A 15392-nucleotide genomic window follows, 5' to 3' on the forward strand; every position below is an offset into this window, starting at 1 on the left:
ATGGAAGATTGTGACAAGAGATAATGTACATGGTAGATTGTGACACTAGATAATGTACATGGTAGATTGTGACACTAGATAATGTACATGGTAGATTGTGACACTAGATAATGTACATGTTAGATTGTGACACTAGATAATGTACATGGTAGATTGTGACATTAGGTAATCTACATGGTAAATTGTGACACGAGATAATGTAGATGGTAGATTGTGACACAAGATAATGTACATGGAAGATTTGTGACATTATTTAATGTATATGGTAGAATGTGACACTAGATAATGTACATGGTAGATTATGACACGAGATAATGTACATGGTAGATTATTATACTAGATAATGTACAAGGTAGATTGTGACACTAGATAATGTACATGGTAGATTGTGACACTGGATAATGTACATGGTAGATTGTGAAACTAGATAATGTAGATGATAGATTTGTGACATTAGGTAATGTACATGGTAGATTGTGACACTAGATAATGTACATGGTAGATTGTGACACTAGATAATGTACATGGTAGATTGTGACAAGGGATAATGTATATGGTAGATTGTTATACTAGATAATGTACATGGTAGATTGTGACACTAGATAATGTACATGGTAGATTGTGACACGGGATAATGTATGTTAGATAATGTACATGATAGATTGTGACAGTTAAGATATATTGTGGGTAGATTGTGGTTGATTGAGGATTGTGACACGAATGAGAGATTGTGACTGCTAGTTAAGGGGTTTTGTTGGTTGATTGATGAATGGTGGCAGCTCATATAGGGATTGTGACGTCCGAATGAGAGATTGTGACTGCTAGTTAAGGGGGTTTGGTGGTTAATTGAGGAATTATGGCTGCTCATACAGGGACTGTGACGTCCGAATGATAGATTGTGACTGCTAGTTAAGGGGGTTTTGGTGGTTGATTGAGGAATAATGTACATGTAGATTGTACACTAGATAATGTACATGAGTAGATTGTGACTGCTAGATAATGGTGGTTGATTGAGTAGATTGTGTTCATACACGGATTGTGATAATGTAGAGATGACTGCTAGTGACAGGGGGTTTGGTGGTATTGAGGTGATTGTGATACAGGATTGTGACGTCCGAATGATAGATTGTACATGATAGATTGTGACACTGCTAGTCCGAATGAGAGATTGTGACTGCTAGTTAAGGGAGTTTGGTGGTTGATTGAGGAAGTATGGCTGCTCATACACGGATTGTGACGTCCGAATGAGATATTGTGGCTGCTAGTTAAGGGATTTTGGTGGTTAATTGAGGAATAATGGCAGCTAGTATAAGGATTGTGACATGCGAATGAGCTAGTGTGACTGCTAGTTCAGGAGGTTTGGTGGTTGATTGAGGAATTGTGTCTGCTCATACACGGATTGTGACGTCCGAATGAGATATTGTGGCTGCTAGTTAAGGGATTTTGGTGGTTAATTGAGGAATAATGGCAGCTAGTATAGGGATTGTGACATCCGCATGAGGTAATGTGACTGCTAGTTAAGGGATTTTGGTGGACACTATTGATAATGGCTGCTCATGGGATTGTGACGTCCGAAGATAGATTGTGACTGCTAATAAGGGGTTTTGGTGGTTGATTGATGAATAATGTCTGTTCATACAGGGATTTTGACGTCCGAATGATAGATTGTGACTGCTAGTTAAGGGGTGGTTTGGTGGTTGATTGAGGAATGTGCTGCTCATTAGGATTGTGACGTCCGAATGTAGATTGTGATGCTAGTTAAGGGATTTTGGTGGTTGATTGAGGAATTGTGGCAGCTCATAATGGATTGTGACGTCCGAATGAGAGATGTTGTAGAGGGGGTTTGGTGGTTGATTGAGGATAATGTGGGATTGTGACGTCCGAATGAGAGATTGTGACTGCTAGTTAAGGGGGTTTGGTGGAATTGTGCTGCTCATACTGGATTGTGACGTCCGAATGATAGATTGTGACTGCTAGTTAAGGGGTTTTGGTGGTTGATTGAGGAATTGTGTCTGTTCATACAGGGATTGTGACGTCCGAATGAGAGATTGTGACTGCTAGTTAAGGGAGTTTGGTGGTTGATTGAGGAAGTATGGCTGCTCATACACGGATTGTGACGTCCGAATGAGAGATTGTGACTGCTAGTTAAGGGGGTTTTGGTGGTTGATTGAGGAATTGTGTCTGTTCATACACGGATTGTGACGTCCGAATGAGAGATTGTGACTGCTAGTTAAGGGGTTTGGTGGTTGACTGAGGATTTGTCTCTGTTCTTACCGCGATTTTTAGTTTGATATTAGTGAGTGTGATTGCTAGTTGAGGGATTTTGGTGGTTGATTGAGGAATTGTGGCAGCTCATACAGGGATTGTGACGTCCGAATGAGAGATTGTGACTGCTAGTTAAGGGCGTTTGGTGGTTGATTGAGGAATTGTGGCTGCTCATACTGGATTGTGACGTCCGAATGATAGATTGTGACTGCTAGTTAAGGGGGTTTGGTGGTTAATTGAGGAATTATGGCTGCTCATACAGGGACCGCGACGTCCGAATGATAGATTGTGACTGCTAAATAAGGGATGATTGAGGAATGTACTGGTCATAGGGATTGTGACGTCCGAATGAGAGATTGTGACTGCTAGTTGGTTTGGTTGATATTATGGCTGCTCATACACGGATTGTGACGTCCGAATGAGAGATTGTGTCTGCTAGTTAAGGGGGTTTGGTGGTTGATTGAGGAATTGTGGCAGCTCATACAGGGATTGTGACGTCCGAATGAGAGATTGTGACTGCTAGTTAAGGGGGATTGGTGGTTGATTGAGGAAGTATGGCTGCTCATACAGGGACTGTAACGTCCAAATGATAGATTGTGACTGCTAGTTAAGGGGGTTTGGTGGTTGATTGAGGAATTATGGCTGCTCATACAGGGATTGTGACGTCCGAATGAGAGATTGTGACTGCTAGTTAAGGGGGTTTGGTGGTTGATTGAGGAATTGTGTCTGTTCATACACGGATTGTGACGTCCGAATGAGAGATTGTGACTGCTAGTTAAGGGGGTTTGGTGGTTGATTGAGGAATTGTGTCTGTTCATACAGGGATTGTGACGTCCGAATGAGAGATTGTGACTGCTAGTTAAGGGGGTTTGGTGGTTGATTGAGGAATTATAGCTGCTCATACACGGATTGTGACGTCCGAATGAGAGATTGTGACTGCTAGTTAAGGGGGTTTGGTGGTTGATTGAGGAATAATGGCAGCTAGTATAAGGATTGTGACATGCGAATGAGCTAGTGTGACTGCTAGTTCAGGAGGTTTGGTGGTTGATTGAGGAATTGTGTCTGTTCATACAGGGATTTTGACGTCCGAATGAGAGATTGTGACTGCTAGTTAAGGGGTTTTGGTGGTTGATTGAGGAATTGTGGCTGCTCATACAGGATTTTGACGTCCGAATGAGAGATTGTGACTGCTAGTTAAGGGGGTTTTGGTGGTTGTGAGGAACTGCTCATACAGGGATTGTGACGTCCGAATGAGAGATTGTGACTGCTAGTTAAGGGGTTTGGTGGTTGATTGAGGAATTGGCTGCTCATACAGGGATTGTGACGTCCGAATGAGAGATTGAGTTAAGGGGGTTTTAGGTTGATTGAGGAATTGTGCTGTTCATACAGGGATTGTGACGTCCGAATGAGAGATTGTGACTGCTAGTTAAGGGAGTTTGGTGGTTGATTGAGGAAGTATGGCTGCTCATACACGGATTGTGACGTCCGAATGATAGATTGTGACTGCTAGTTAAGGGGTTTTGGTGGTTGATTGAGGGAATTGTGTGCTGCTCATACAGGGATTGTGACGTCCGAATAGATTGTGACTGCTAGGAGGGATTTTGGTGGTTGTGACGGATTGTGACATGAATGAGAAGGAGGTTTGGTGGTTGATTGAGGAATTGAGATACAGGGATTGTGACGTCCGAATGAGAGATTGTGACTGCTAGTTAAGGGGTTTTGGTGGTTGATTGAAGGAGTTCATACACGGATTGTGACGTCCGAATCATACTGCTAGTTAAGGATTGATTGACGTCCATACAGGGATGAGAGATTGTGACTGCTAGTTAAGGGGGTTTGGTGGTTAATTGAGGAATTATGGCTGCTCATACAGGGATTGTGACGTCCGAATGAGAGATTGTGACTGCTAGTTAAGGGGTTTTGGTGGTTGATTGAGGAATTGTGTCTGTTCATACACGGATTGTGACGTCCGAATGAGAGATTGTGACTGCTAGTTAAGTGATTTTGGTGGTTGATTGAGGAAGTATGGCTGCTCATACACGGATTGTGACGTCCGAATGAGATATTGTGACTGCTAGTTAAGGGATTTTGGTGGTTGATTGAGGAATTGTGTCTATTCATACACGGATTGTGACGTCCGAATGAGAGATTTTGACTGCTAGTTAAGGGGGTTTGGTGGTTGATTACAGGATATTGACGTCCGAAGGAGAGATTGTGACTGCTAGTTAAGGGGGTTTGGTGGTTGATTGAGGAATTGTTTGTTCATACAGGGATTGTGACGTCCGAATGAGAGATTGTGAGTGCTAGTTAAGGGGGGTTTGGTGGTTGATTGAGGAATTGTGTCTGTTCATACACGGATTGTGACGTCCGAATGAGAGATTGTGACTGCTAGTTAAGGGGTTTTGGTGGTTGATTGAGGAATTGTGGCTGCTCATACACGGATTGTGACGTCCGAATGAGAGATTGTGACTGCTAGTTAAGGGGGTTTTGGTGGTTGATTGAGGAATTGTGTCTGATCATACACGGATTGTGACCTCCGAATGAGAGATTGTGACTGCTAGTTAAGGGGGTTTGGTGATTGATTGAGGAAGTATGGCTGCTCATACACGGATTGTGACGTCCGAATGAGAGATTGTGACTGTTTGGTGGTTGATGAGGAATGTGGGAGGGATTGTGACGTCCGAATGAGAGATTGTGACTGCTAGTTAAGGGGGTTTGGTGGTTGATTGAGGAATTGTGGCTGCTCATACAGGATTGTGACGTCCGAATGAGAGATTGTGACTGCTAGTTAAGGGGTTTTGGTGGTTGATTGAGGAATTGTGGCAGCTCATATAGGGATTGTGACGTCCGAATGAGAGATTGTGACTGCTAGTTAAGGGGTTTTGGTGGTTGATTGAGGAATTGTGGCAGCTAGTATAGGGATTGTGACATCCGAATGAGAAATTGTGACTGCTAGTTAAGGGGTTTTGGTGGTTAATTGAGGAAGTATGTCTGCTCATACACGGATTGTGACGTCCGAATGAGAGATTGTGACTGCTAGTTAAGGGGTTTTGGTGGTTGATTGAGGAATTGTGTCTGTTCATACAGGGATTGTGACGTCCGAATGAGAGATTGTGACTGCTAGTTAAGGGGTTTTGGTGGTTGATTGAGGAATTATGGCTGCTCATACAGGGATTGTGACGTCCGAATGAGAAATTGTGACTGCTAGTTAAGGGGTTTTGGTGGTTGATTGAGGAATTGTGGCTGCTCATACACGGATTGTGACGTCCGAATGAGAGATTGTGACTGCTAGTTAAGGGGGTTTGGTGGTTGATTGAGGAAGTATGGCTGCTCATACACGGATTGTGACGTCCGAATGAGAGATTGTGACTGCTAGTTAAGGGATTTTGGTGGTTGATTGAGGAATTGTGGCTGCTCATACAGGGATTGTGACGTCCGAATGAGAGATTGTGACTGCTAGTTAAGGGGGTTTGGTGGTTGATTGAGGAATTGTGTCTGTTCATACAGGGATTGTGACGTCCGAATGAGATATTGTGACTGCTAGTTAAGGGTGTTGGTGGTTGATTGAGGAATTGTGTCTGTTCATACAGGGATTGTGACGTCCAAACGAGAGATTGTGATTGCTAGTTGAGGGATTTTGGTGGTTGATTGAGGAATTGTGTCTGTTCATACACGGATTGTGACGTCCGAATGAGAGATTGTGACTGCTAGTTAAGGGGTTTTGGTGGTTGATTGAGGAATTGTGGCAGCTCATATAGGGATTGTGACGTCCGAATGAGAGATTGTGACTGCTAGTTAAGGGGGTTTGGTGGTTGATTGAGGAATTGTGTCTGTTCATACACAGATTGTGACGTCCGAATGAGAGATTGTGACTGCTAGTTAAGGGATTTTGGTGGTTTATTGAGTAACTGTGACTGCTCATACAGGGACTGTGACGTCCAAATGATAGATTGTGACTGCTAAATAAGGGGGTTTGGTGGTTGATTGAGGAATGTGGCTGCTCATGTGTCCTGTGACTCATACAGGGATTGTGACGTCCGAATGAGAGATTGTGACTGCTAGTTAAGGGGGTTTTGGTGGTTGATTGAGGAATTGTGGCAGCTCATACAGGGATTGTGACGTCCGAATGAGAGATTGTGACTGCTAGTTAAGGGGGTTTGGTGGTTAATTGAGGAATTATGGCTGCTCATACAGGGACTGTGACGTCCGAATGATAGATTGTGACTGCTAAATAAGGGCGTTTTATGGTTGATTGAGGAATTGTGTCTGTTCATACAGGGATTGTGACGTCCGAATGAGAGATTGTGACTGCTAGTTAAGGGAGTTTGGTGGTTGATTGAGGAGAGAGAATTTTGGTGGTTGATTGAGGAGTGGCTGCTCATACACGGATTGTGACTGCGAATCATACACGGATTGTGACGTCCGAATGAGAGATTGTGACTGCTAGTTAAGGGATTTTGGGATTTTGGTGGTTCATTGAGGAATGAGAGATTGTGACTGCTAGTTAATATTGAGGAATGTGTCTGATATAGGGATTGTGACATCCGAATGAGGTAATGTGACTGCTAGTTAAGGGATTTTGGTGGTTTATTGAGTAACTGTGACTGCTCATACAGGGACTGTGACGTCCAAATGATAGATTGTGACTGCTAAATAAGGGGGTTTGGTGGTTGATTGAGGAATTATGGCTGCTCATACAGGGATTGTGACGTCCGAACGAGAGATTGTGATTGCTAGTTAAGGGGTTTGGTGGTTGATTGAGGAATTGTGTCTGTTCATACAGGGATTTTGACGTCCGAATGAGAGATTGTGACTGCTAGTTAAGGGGTTTTGGTGGTTGATTGAGGAATTGTGGCAGCTCATATAGGGATTGTGACGTCCGAATGAGAGATTGTGACTGCTAGTTAAGGGGGTTTGGTGGTTGATTGAGGAATTATGGCTGCTCATACAGGGTTTGTGACGTCCGAACGAGAGATTGTGATTGCTAGTTGAGGGATTTTGGTGGTTGATTGAGGAATTGTGTCTGTTCAAACAGAGATTGTGACGTCCGAATGAGAGATTGTGACTGCTAGTTAAGGGTGTTTGGTGGTTGATTGAGGAAGTATGGCTGCTCATACACGGATTGTGACGTCCGAATGAGAGATTGTGACTGCTAGTTAAGGGGGTTTGGTGGTTGATTGAGGAAGTATGGCTGCTCATACAGGGATTGTGACGTCCGAATGAGATATTGTGGCTGCTAGTTAAGGGATTTTGGTAAGGATTGAGGAATTGAGGAATGGCTGCTCATACAGGGATTGTGACATCCGAATGAGAGATTGTGACTGCTAGTTAAGGGTGTTGGTGGTTGATTGAGGAATTGTGTCTGTTCATACAGGGATTTTGACGTCCGAATGAGAGATTGTGACTGCTAGTTAAGGGGTTTTGGTGGTTGATTGAGGAATTGTGGCTGCTCATACAGGGATTGTGACGTCCGAATGAGAGATTGTGACTGCTAGTTAAGGGGGTTTGGTGGTTAATTGAGGAAGTGTGGCTGCTCATACACGGATTGTGACGTCCGAATGAGAGATTGTGACTGCTAGTTAAGGGGGTTTTGGTGGTTGATTGAGGAATTGTGTCTGTTCATACACGGATTGTGACGTCCGAATGAGAGATTGTGACTGCTAGTTAAGGGGGTTTGGTGGTTAATTGAGGAAGTATGGCTGCTCATACACGGATTGTGACGTCCGAATGAGAGATTGTGACTGCTAGTTAAGGGATTTTGGTGGTTGATTGAGTAACTGTGGCTGCTCATACACGGATTGTGACGTCCGAATGAGAGATTGTGACTGCTAGTTAAGGGGGTTTGGTGGTTGATTGAGGAATTTTGTCTGTTCATACAGGGATTTTGACGTCCTAATGAGAGATTGTGACTGCTAGTTAAGGGGGTTTGGTGGTTAATTGAGGAATTATGGCTGCTCATACAGGGATTGTGACGTCCGAATGAGAGATTGTGACTGCTAGTTAAGGGTGTTGGTGGTTGATTGAGGAATTGTGTCTGTTCATACAGGGATTGTGACGTCCGAATGAGAGATTGTGACTGCTAGTTAAGGGGTTTTGGTGGTTGATTGAGGAATTGTGTCTGTTCATACAGGGATTGTGACGTCCGAATGAGAGATTGTGACTGCTAGTTAAGTTATTTTGGTGGTTGATTGAGGAATTGTGGCAGCTCATATAGGGATTGTGACGTCCGAATGAGAGATTGTGACTGCTAGTTAAGGGGGTTTGGTGGTTAATTGAGGAATTATGGCTGCTCATACAGGGACTGTGACGTCCGAATGATAGATTGTGACTGCTAAATAAGGGCGTTTGGTGGTTGATTGAGGAATTGTGTCTGTTCATACAGGGATTGTGACGTCCGAATGAGAGATTGTGACTGCTAGTTAAGGGGGTTTTGGTGGTTGATTGAGGAATTGTGGCAGCTCATATAGGGATTGTGACGTCCGAATGAGAGATTGTGACTGCTAGTTAAGGGGGTTTGGTGGTTGATTGAGGAAGTATGGCTGCTACAGGATTGCTCATGACAGGGATACAGGGATTGTGACGTCCGAATGAGAGATTGTGACTGCTAAAGTTAAGGAGGTTTTCCGAATGAGGTGGTTGATTGAGGAATTGTGTCTGTTCATACAGGGATTGTGACGTCCATAATGTAGATGGAAGATTTGTAACACTAGATAATGTAGATGATAGATCATAACACTAGATAATGTACATGGTAGATTGTGACACTAGATAATGTACATGGTAGATTGTGACACTAGATAATGTACATGGTAGATTGTGACACTAGGTAATGTACATGTTATATTGTGACACTAGATAATGTACATGGTAGATTGTGACACTAGATAATGTACATGTTATATTGTGACACTAGATAATGTAGATGATAGATTGTGACACTAGATAATGTACATGGTAGATTGTGACACTAGGTAATGTACATAGTAGATTGTGACACTAGGTAATGTACATGGTAGATTGTGACACTAGGTAATGTAGATGATAGATTGTGACACTAGATAATGTACATGGTAGATTGTGACACTAGATAATGTAGATGATAGATTGTGACACTAGATAATGTACATGGTAGATTGTGACACTAGGTAATGTACATGGCAGATTGAGAAACGGCTGGATGTTTTATTTGTTTTGATTTCTAGCTTGTATGGTAAATTAATGAATTCCAATGACTTTAAAATTATCAGTTTGTAGACACTTTGATGAAGTTCCTGTTTGGACACGCCTGACTGTCCCCAATCAATATCAATACTAATGACAGCACGCCTAAATGATCCTACGTGTAATTAGCTAAAGAATTAATGACTGGTGTTTTTATCACTTTCTATCAAGTGTACTGCCTGACTGAGGTATACCATATATCAATGCAATCTGATGATGATGAGATCAATTTGCACGTGCACATAGTTACAAAATAATACTTCTATGTGGAGAGGGTAAAATTATATAGAAAAATAAACAAATAAATTGTTTATTTCAAACTTAATTTAAAACTTGTTGCTTTAACCCTACACGGAGCTTCATATTATATAAATGTATATGTATGTTGTTTAATTCTACCAAATTTGCTCGCCATTTTTACTTGTACCCTTAATTTATACAAGTGGTTATTTAATTTTGTATAATTGCCTAATGTCATGATATTCAAATCGGGTCGTATATAGCCTGGTTGGCGTGCTACGTTACAGAAACTCGAAAACAAACGTTTTTGGTAGAACAAACATCAAGTGTACCTACTTGATTGCTGGAGCACGCAACGTACATATACAACATAAGCGTAAAAAGATCGTCGCGACACCTCGAGCGTGTAAGACAGGTTATTTTATCTCAACCCTGAATCCCTCTAATAACGCCACACTATACAAGATACATAACAAGCAGCATCACCATTTATAAATCATTCTCGTTAGCCTGGATTGGAGTTACAAGTGTCTAAATATGGTCGAAATGGGAAAACCCAAAGAAACCCGAATAATCGGGCGGATGGTCGACTACTCATTCCGACTGCCTGGACGAAAGAAAGGCGTGTGTTGTATCCGCTGTGTCAACCAACCATCCGTAACCACCCGTGAACTTCAGTGACGTTCATCGACTCGTGACAGAATTTTAGATGCCCATATTGTTGCTTACGGTTAAATGCCACTGCAAAAATAATAAGGATTCCCTGTTGCTAAGGAACGCGTCATAAAAGCCTGGTGAGATCGGATATTTCGACATCAAAATCACTTCCATGTCAGTATTTCTTGACGAAATCTCTGCATTATTGAAAGAGTCACATAAATTGCGAGATCGTGGCGAACCAACATATTTCAATAATGCATACTTATAAATGTCCTTTTCTCTCCGAGCCTCGAGAGTGAGTAGAGCAGTACCACCTCATCATATATTCATGTTTTTATATCAAATACTTTACAGTACTTAGAGTTTTCAAACTGCCATTGTCTTCAGTTCTTAACAAGTAAAAAGTAAACCCGTGTTTTTGTCTCAAAATGGCCGCTCAGATTCTCCCATTTAAGTATGGAATGTATATCACTACAATTTCAGTAGAAAATAAGTAAATACTACAGATTTCGGTGATTTTTTTTATCTGTGCTTCCGTTTTGAATGACGGAGTGCGTTATTTTGTGGCCATGATTGGAGGAATCAGAGTGATCAGTCCTGATAAAAGCGAGAACTTTCTAATGATAGCGCTGTGTCGAATTGGATGTGGCAGACGACAAGAGACTTGGACCGGGTCGGAGACGAGGGTTATGAACTCACGTCTATAAATGGTAGGCTTCGAGGCGGCATTAAATAGCAATGTTTATCTTTTAATTCTGGTAAACTATCATCTTGCGTGTGGACTAAGGTCCCGGTTTGCCAAAATTAGCCTCCATCGATAGATTTATAGATCCTTGTAGCTTACGCACGAGGCTTCTCCTGGCATCAAGATGCCATCAACATTAGAGCCCTAATTTAATCAAATTTCAGACGCTGAGGATTTGTTGTAGATGGAATGTGTGTGTTGTTACTTCATTAAAAATGAATTGTACAGTAAGATTGGGACTGCACACGCGCCTGGCCAATCACTCGTCACAAGGGGGCGCGCCCTGCCAGTCTGCCGAGCACGCGCACCTTTTACTGCTGCATAAATGTCTTGATACGCTCATAAAGCTCAGTGCGGACGACCGCGCTAAATCACACCAATGATTTTCATTGGTCAATATTAGACTTGATTGATCTTGATTCATAGTTAGTATCTCGAATCCACACGAAAAGCAGATAGACATTACGGAAATGAGGTAACTTAACGGTCTCTATGGATCCAGCGATACCAGTTATTCCCCTATATAGATAGGAAGAATGGTTACTTCGACCCAGCCGATTCCCTGCTCGGCCATTTACATCCAAACCAACCTATCACCGAAGCGATCCAAACTTGTTGTATTCGTTAAAGATTCCCTTTGGATCCTTATCCTCTTTACATCTTCCTAATATGACAGGTGTATCACAGATTGGACCAAACTTCTGCGTGACACCGACTATTTTGGCGTCATAGCAACTGATCAGAATCTGTACTTGACAAGATAAGGCAATATCTCGAAGACAAAAAAAAAAGTGCGTGATTTAGAAAACTACGTTTGCTGTGATATTTGCTTCGTCACATATTCTGTAGGTTAGAATTCAAATGCTCTGTTTAGTTTTCAGCAAATTATGGTGATTAAATAAGTTCAGTAGTTTTAACTTGTTCTTTATCACAGTGGATTTAGGGACTTCCCTCTGGTTTGGCAGGATGGGCTCGTTGAAATCATTTTATATGTGATGACATGTTGAATGCATTTCTATTCAAGCAGCTGCAGTTTCTAAACAGATGTCTGCCGTTAGTCTAGGACTTTTCACTTTGACAATGGTCATTATCGGCACTTCTTCAGCTCGCACTAAAGATACAACCAAAGTGTCACATTTAACACTGTCTCGTGTGGAACCCTACCGTCTGACCGACAACTCATTGACTGACTTAGATCCATAACTTTCACCTTCTTCCCACTAGACTACTTCACACGTTCCCTACAGAATACGGAGTAGGAATTCCAGTAATCTGATGCTAAAAGTTTCAGCCATGTGTTTTGGATAAAGACGACCAGAACAGATCTCTGAATTACCACAATTACCTCATTCGTTTACGAACTTCATTGTGGTGCGGAGTCACGCACTGGTCAGCTACCGATCACATGGTAAGTCGGATATAATCACCTTAGGACAGCTAGATAAGACTTAAGTTTGATGACACCCAGTCATTGATTTTATCAGAGAACATCTCATTGAGTAATTCCAATCAATGTAAGATTTCTTTCTACTTGTATATGCAGATTTCTTACGTTTGATTATTATTAAAGCTTTGTAGATAAAAAATCTAGTATAGCAAGCTGCGACAGAAGACGTGATATGTAGATTTCAAATGTTTACGAAAACAAAAATAGGTGATCGCTAATTCTATGATATTGTAATCAGAAATCATATAATACATGAGAGAATTTGATGGAATGTGGAACTTGACTCTATATAGAGTGTATCCCAATATTTAACACACTGTACGCTCCTGAAAAAAAAAACCCTATTAATTAGAACGTTTAAGTTCATGTATAGGGTTGTTGTTATAACAATCGTGCGAATGTTTTAATTCCTGGTTGACAATTTCTACTAAGTAACCACAAAAATGAACTGCGTCTTTTCACTTCTCTGAGCCTCTCTGTTCTCCGAGCCTCTCTGTTCTTCGAGCCTCTCTGTTCTTCCAGCCTCTCTGTTCTCTGAGCCTCTCTGTTCTCCGAGCCTCTCTGTTCTTCGAGCCTCTCTGTTCTTCCAGCCTCTATCTTCTCTGAGCCTCTCTGTTCTCCGAGCCTCTCTGTTCTTCGAGCCTATCTGTTCTTCGAGCCTCTCTGTTCTTCCAGCCTCTCTCTTCTCCAAGCCTCTCTGTTCTCTGAGCCTCTCTGTTATTTGAGCCTCCCTGTTCTTCGAGCCTCTCTGTTATTTGAGCCTCCCTGTTCTTCGAGCCTCTCTGTTCTTCCAGCCTCTATCTTCTCTGAGCCTCTCTGTTCTCCGAGCCTCTCTGTTCTTCGAGCCTCTCTGTTCTTCCAGCCTCTCTCTTCTCCAAGCCTCTCTGTTCTCCGAGCCTCTCTGTTATTTGAGCCTCCCTGTTCTTCGAGCCTCACTGTTATTTGAGCCTCTCTGTTCTTCGAGCCTCTCTGTTATTTGAGCCTCTCTGTTCTTCGAGCCTCTCTGTTCTTCCAGCCTCTCTCTTCTCTAAGCCTCTCTGTTCTCCGAGCCTCTCTGTTATTTTTGCCTCCCTGTTCTTCGAGCCTCTCTGTTATTTGAGCCTCCTTGTTCTTCGAGCCTCTCTGTTATTTGAGCCTCTCTGTTCTTCGAGCCTCTCTGTTATTTGAGCCTCTCTGTTCTTCGAGCCTCTCTGTTCTCCGAGCCTCTCTGTTCTCCAAGCCTCTCTCTTCTCTGAGCCTCTCTCTTCCCTGACTTGCTTTTGGTATCCAATCAAGACTGACTTAATTCAAGATCTTATCAAAACAGGTAGCAGAGACATTGTCATGTCATCCCATTTCGCGTTTAAATACATTGATGATGCCTTGTCTTAGATAATAAGAATCGAAAGCCCAGAACCCGATTGCTTCCTCTTTACGTTAAACACAACCTGATGGAGAGGTTTCCTAAGTAGGATAAGACCACTGTTCCGAAAGGGCAAACGCCATTTTCTTTATTAACGACACCCGCCATGTAAGCTTGGTCAATCCAAGTAAGTAATGCCACGTTCTCAACTGAGAACAAAGACAACACCAACGGTACAGTTCTATCAATATGACAGAATGGCGTGTTGTTGAACACCAGTGTGTCAGAATACATCGATATTTCTGCATTAACATTGCGGCATTGGTGAAAATTTTGACACACTCCTACGATACACATGGCATTCTACATAGCGGATCTTATGCAAATACTTACCATTGGTGGTACCGGTGATTGGTTCAATCGTGCTGGTTTTTGATTGGTTGCTCACGTCATCAATATTTTCAGACTCAACCGAGGGACTGGACGAATGCGAGTAACAACCTCTGTCAACGTCATCAGGTTCTGTGGGAAAACAAAACACGGTAAAGAATGATCAAACAGGAGGAAATGGCACAGCGGCTTTCAGTAGGCTAAAATAAAATCTACCCAATCTTGAGGATCTCATGTTTACAGTATAGATATATGTTTTCTCTCCAAAAGTTCGGTTGTCTAAAACCAGTCTAATTAGACCAAATCCTACAATATATTTTATCCTTCCAAATGAATAGGTCTCAATTTATACTTCCGTATCACAATAGGACTTCGGTTCTGGTCGTTTTACGTGGACTCTATATGTAGTGTTTCATAGAAATAGTTTTCTCCTTTAAGTTAAACGATGCTATTGTCCTGGCTATTATTAAAACGATCTTATAGAACTAGATATATCTGGATGTCTGACTACAAATACTGATATATGTTGATGTCTGACTACAAATATCGATATATGTTGATGTCTGACTACAAATACCGATATATGTTGATGTCTGACTACACATACCGATATATGTTGATGTCTGACTACAAATACCGATATATGTTGATGTCTGACTACAAATACCGATATATGTTGATGTCTGACTACAAATACCGATATATGTTGATGTCTGACTACACATACCGATATATGTTGATGTCTGACTACACATACTGATATATGTTCATGTCTGACTACACATACTGATCTATGTTCATTTCTGACTACAAATACCGATATATGTTGATGTCTGACTACAAATACCGATATATGTTGATGTCTGACTACACATACCGATATATGTTGATGTCTGACTACACATACTGATATATGTTGATGTCTGACTACAAATACCGATATATGTTGATGTCTGACTACAAATACCGATATATGTTGATGTCTGACTACACATACTGATATATGTTGATGTCTGACTACAAATACCGATATATGTTGATGTCTGACTACACATACCGATATATGTTGATGTCTGACTACA

The 15392-nt window shown here is 41.8% G+C and overlaps 1 protein-coding gene across 1 annotated transcript in view; it reads right to left on the reverse strand.

The window, feature by feature from the left end:
- LOC132554034 (zinc finger and SCAN domain-containing protein 2-like) overlaps positions 1-15392 on the reverse strand; it is a 54579-nt gene that overhangs the window by 10485 nt on the left and 28702 nt on the right. Inside the window, exon 2 of the mRNA XM_060218332.1 lies at positions 14314-14442. Within this exon, the coding sequence (XP_060074315.1) occupies positions 14314-14442 (129 nt within the window). The remainder of the gene's footprint in view (positions 1-14313; positions 14443-15392) is intronic.

Source organism: Ylistrum balloti, unplaced genomic scaffold, assembly GCF_031769215.1.
Source record: "Ylistrum balloti isolate Yb309-2 unplaced genomic scaffold, AGI_CSIRO_Ybal_v1 Utg370372, whole genome shotgun sequence".
Taxonomy (NCBI): Eukaryota; Metazoa; Mollusca; class Bivalvia; order Pectinida; family Pectinidae; genus Ylistrum; species Ylistrum balloti.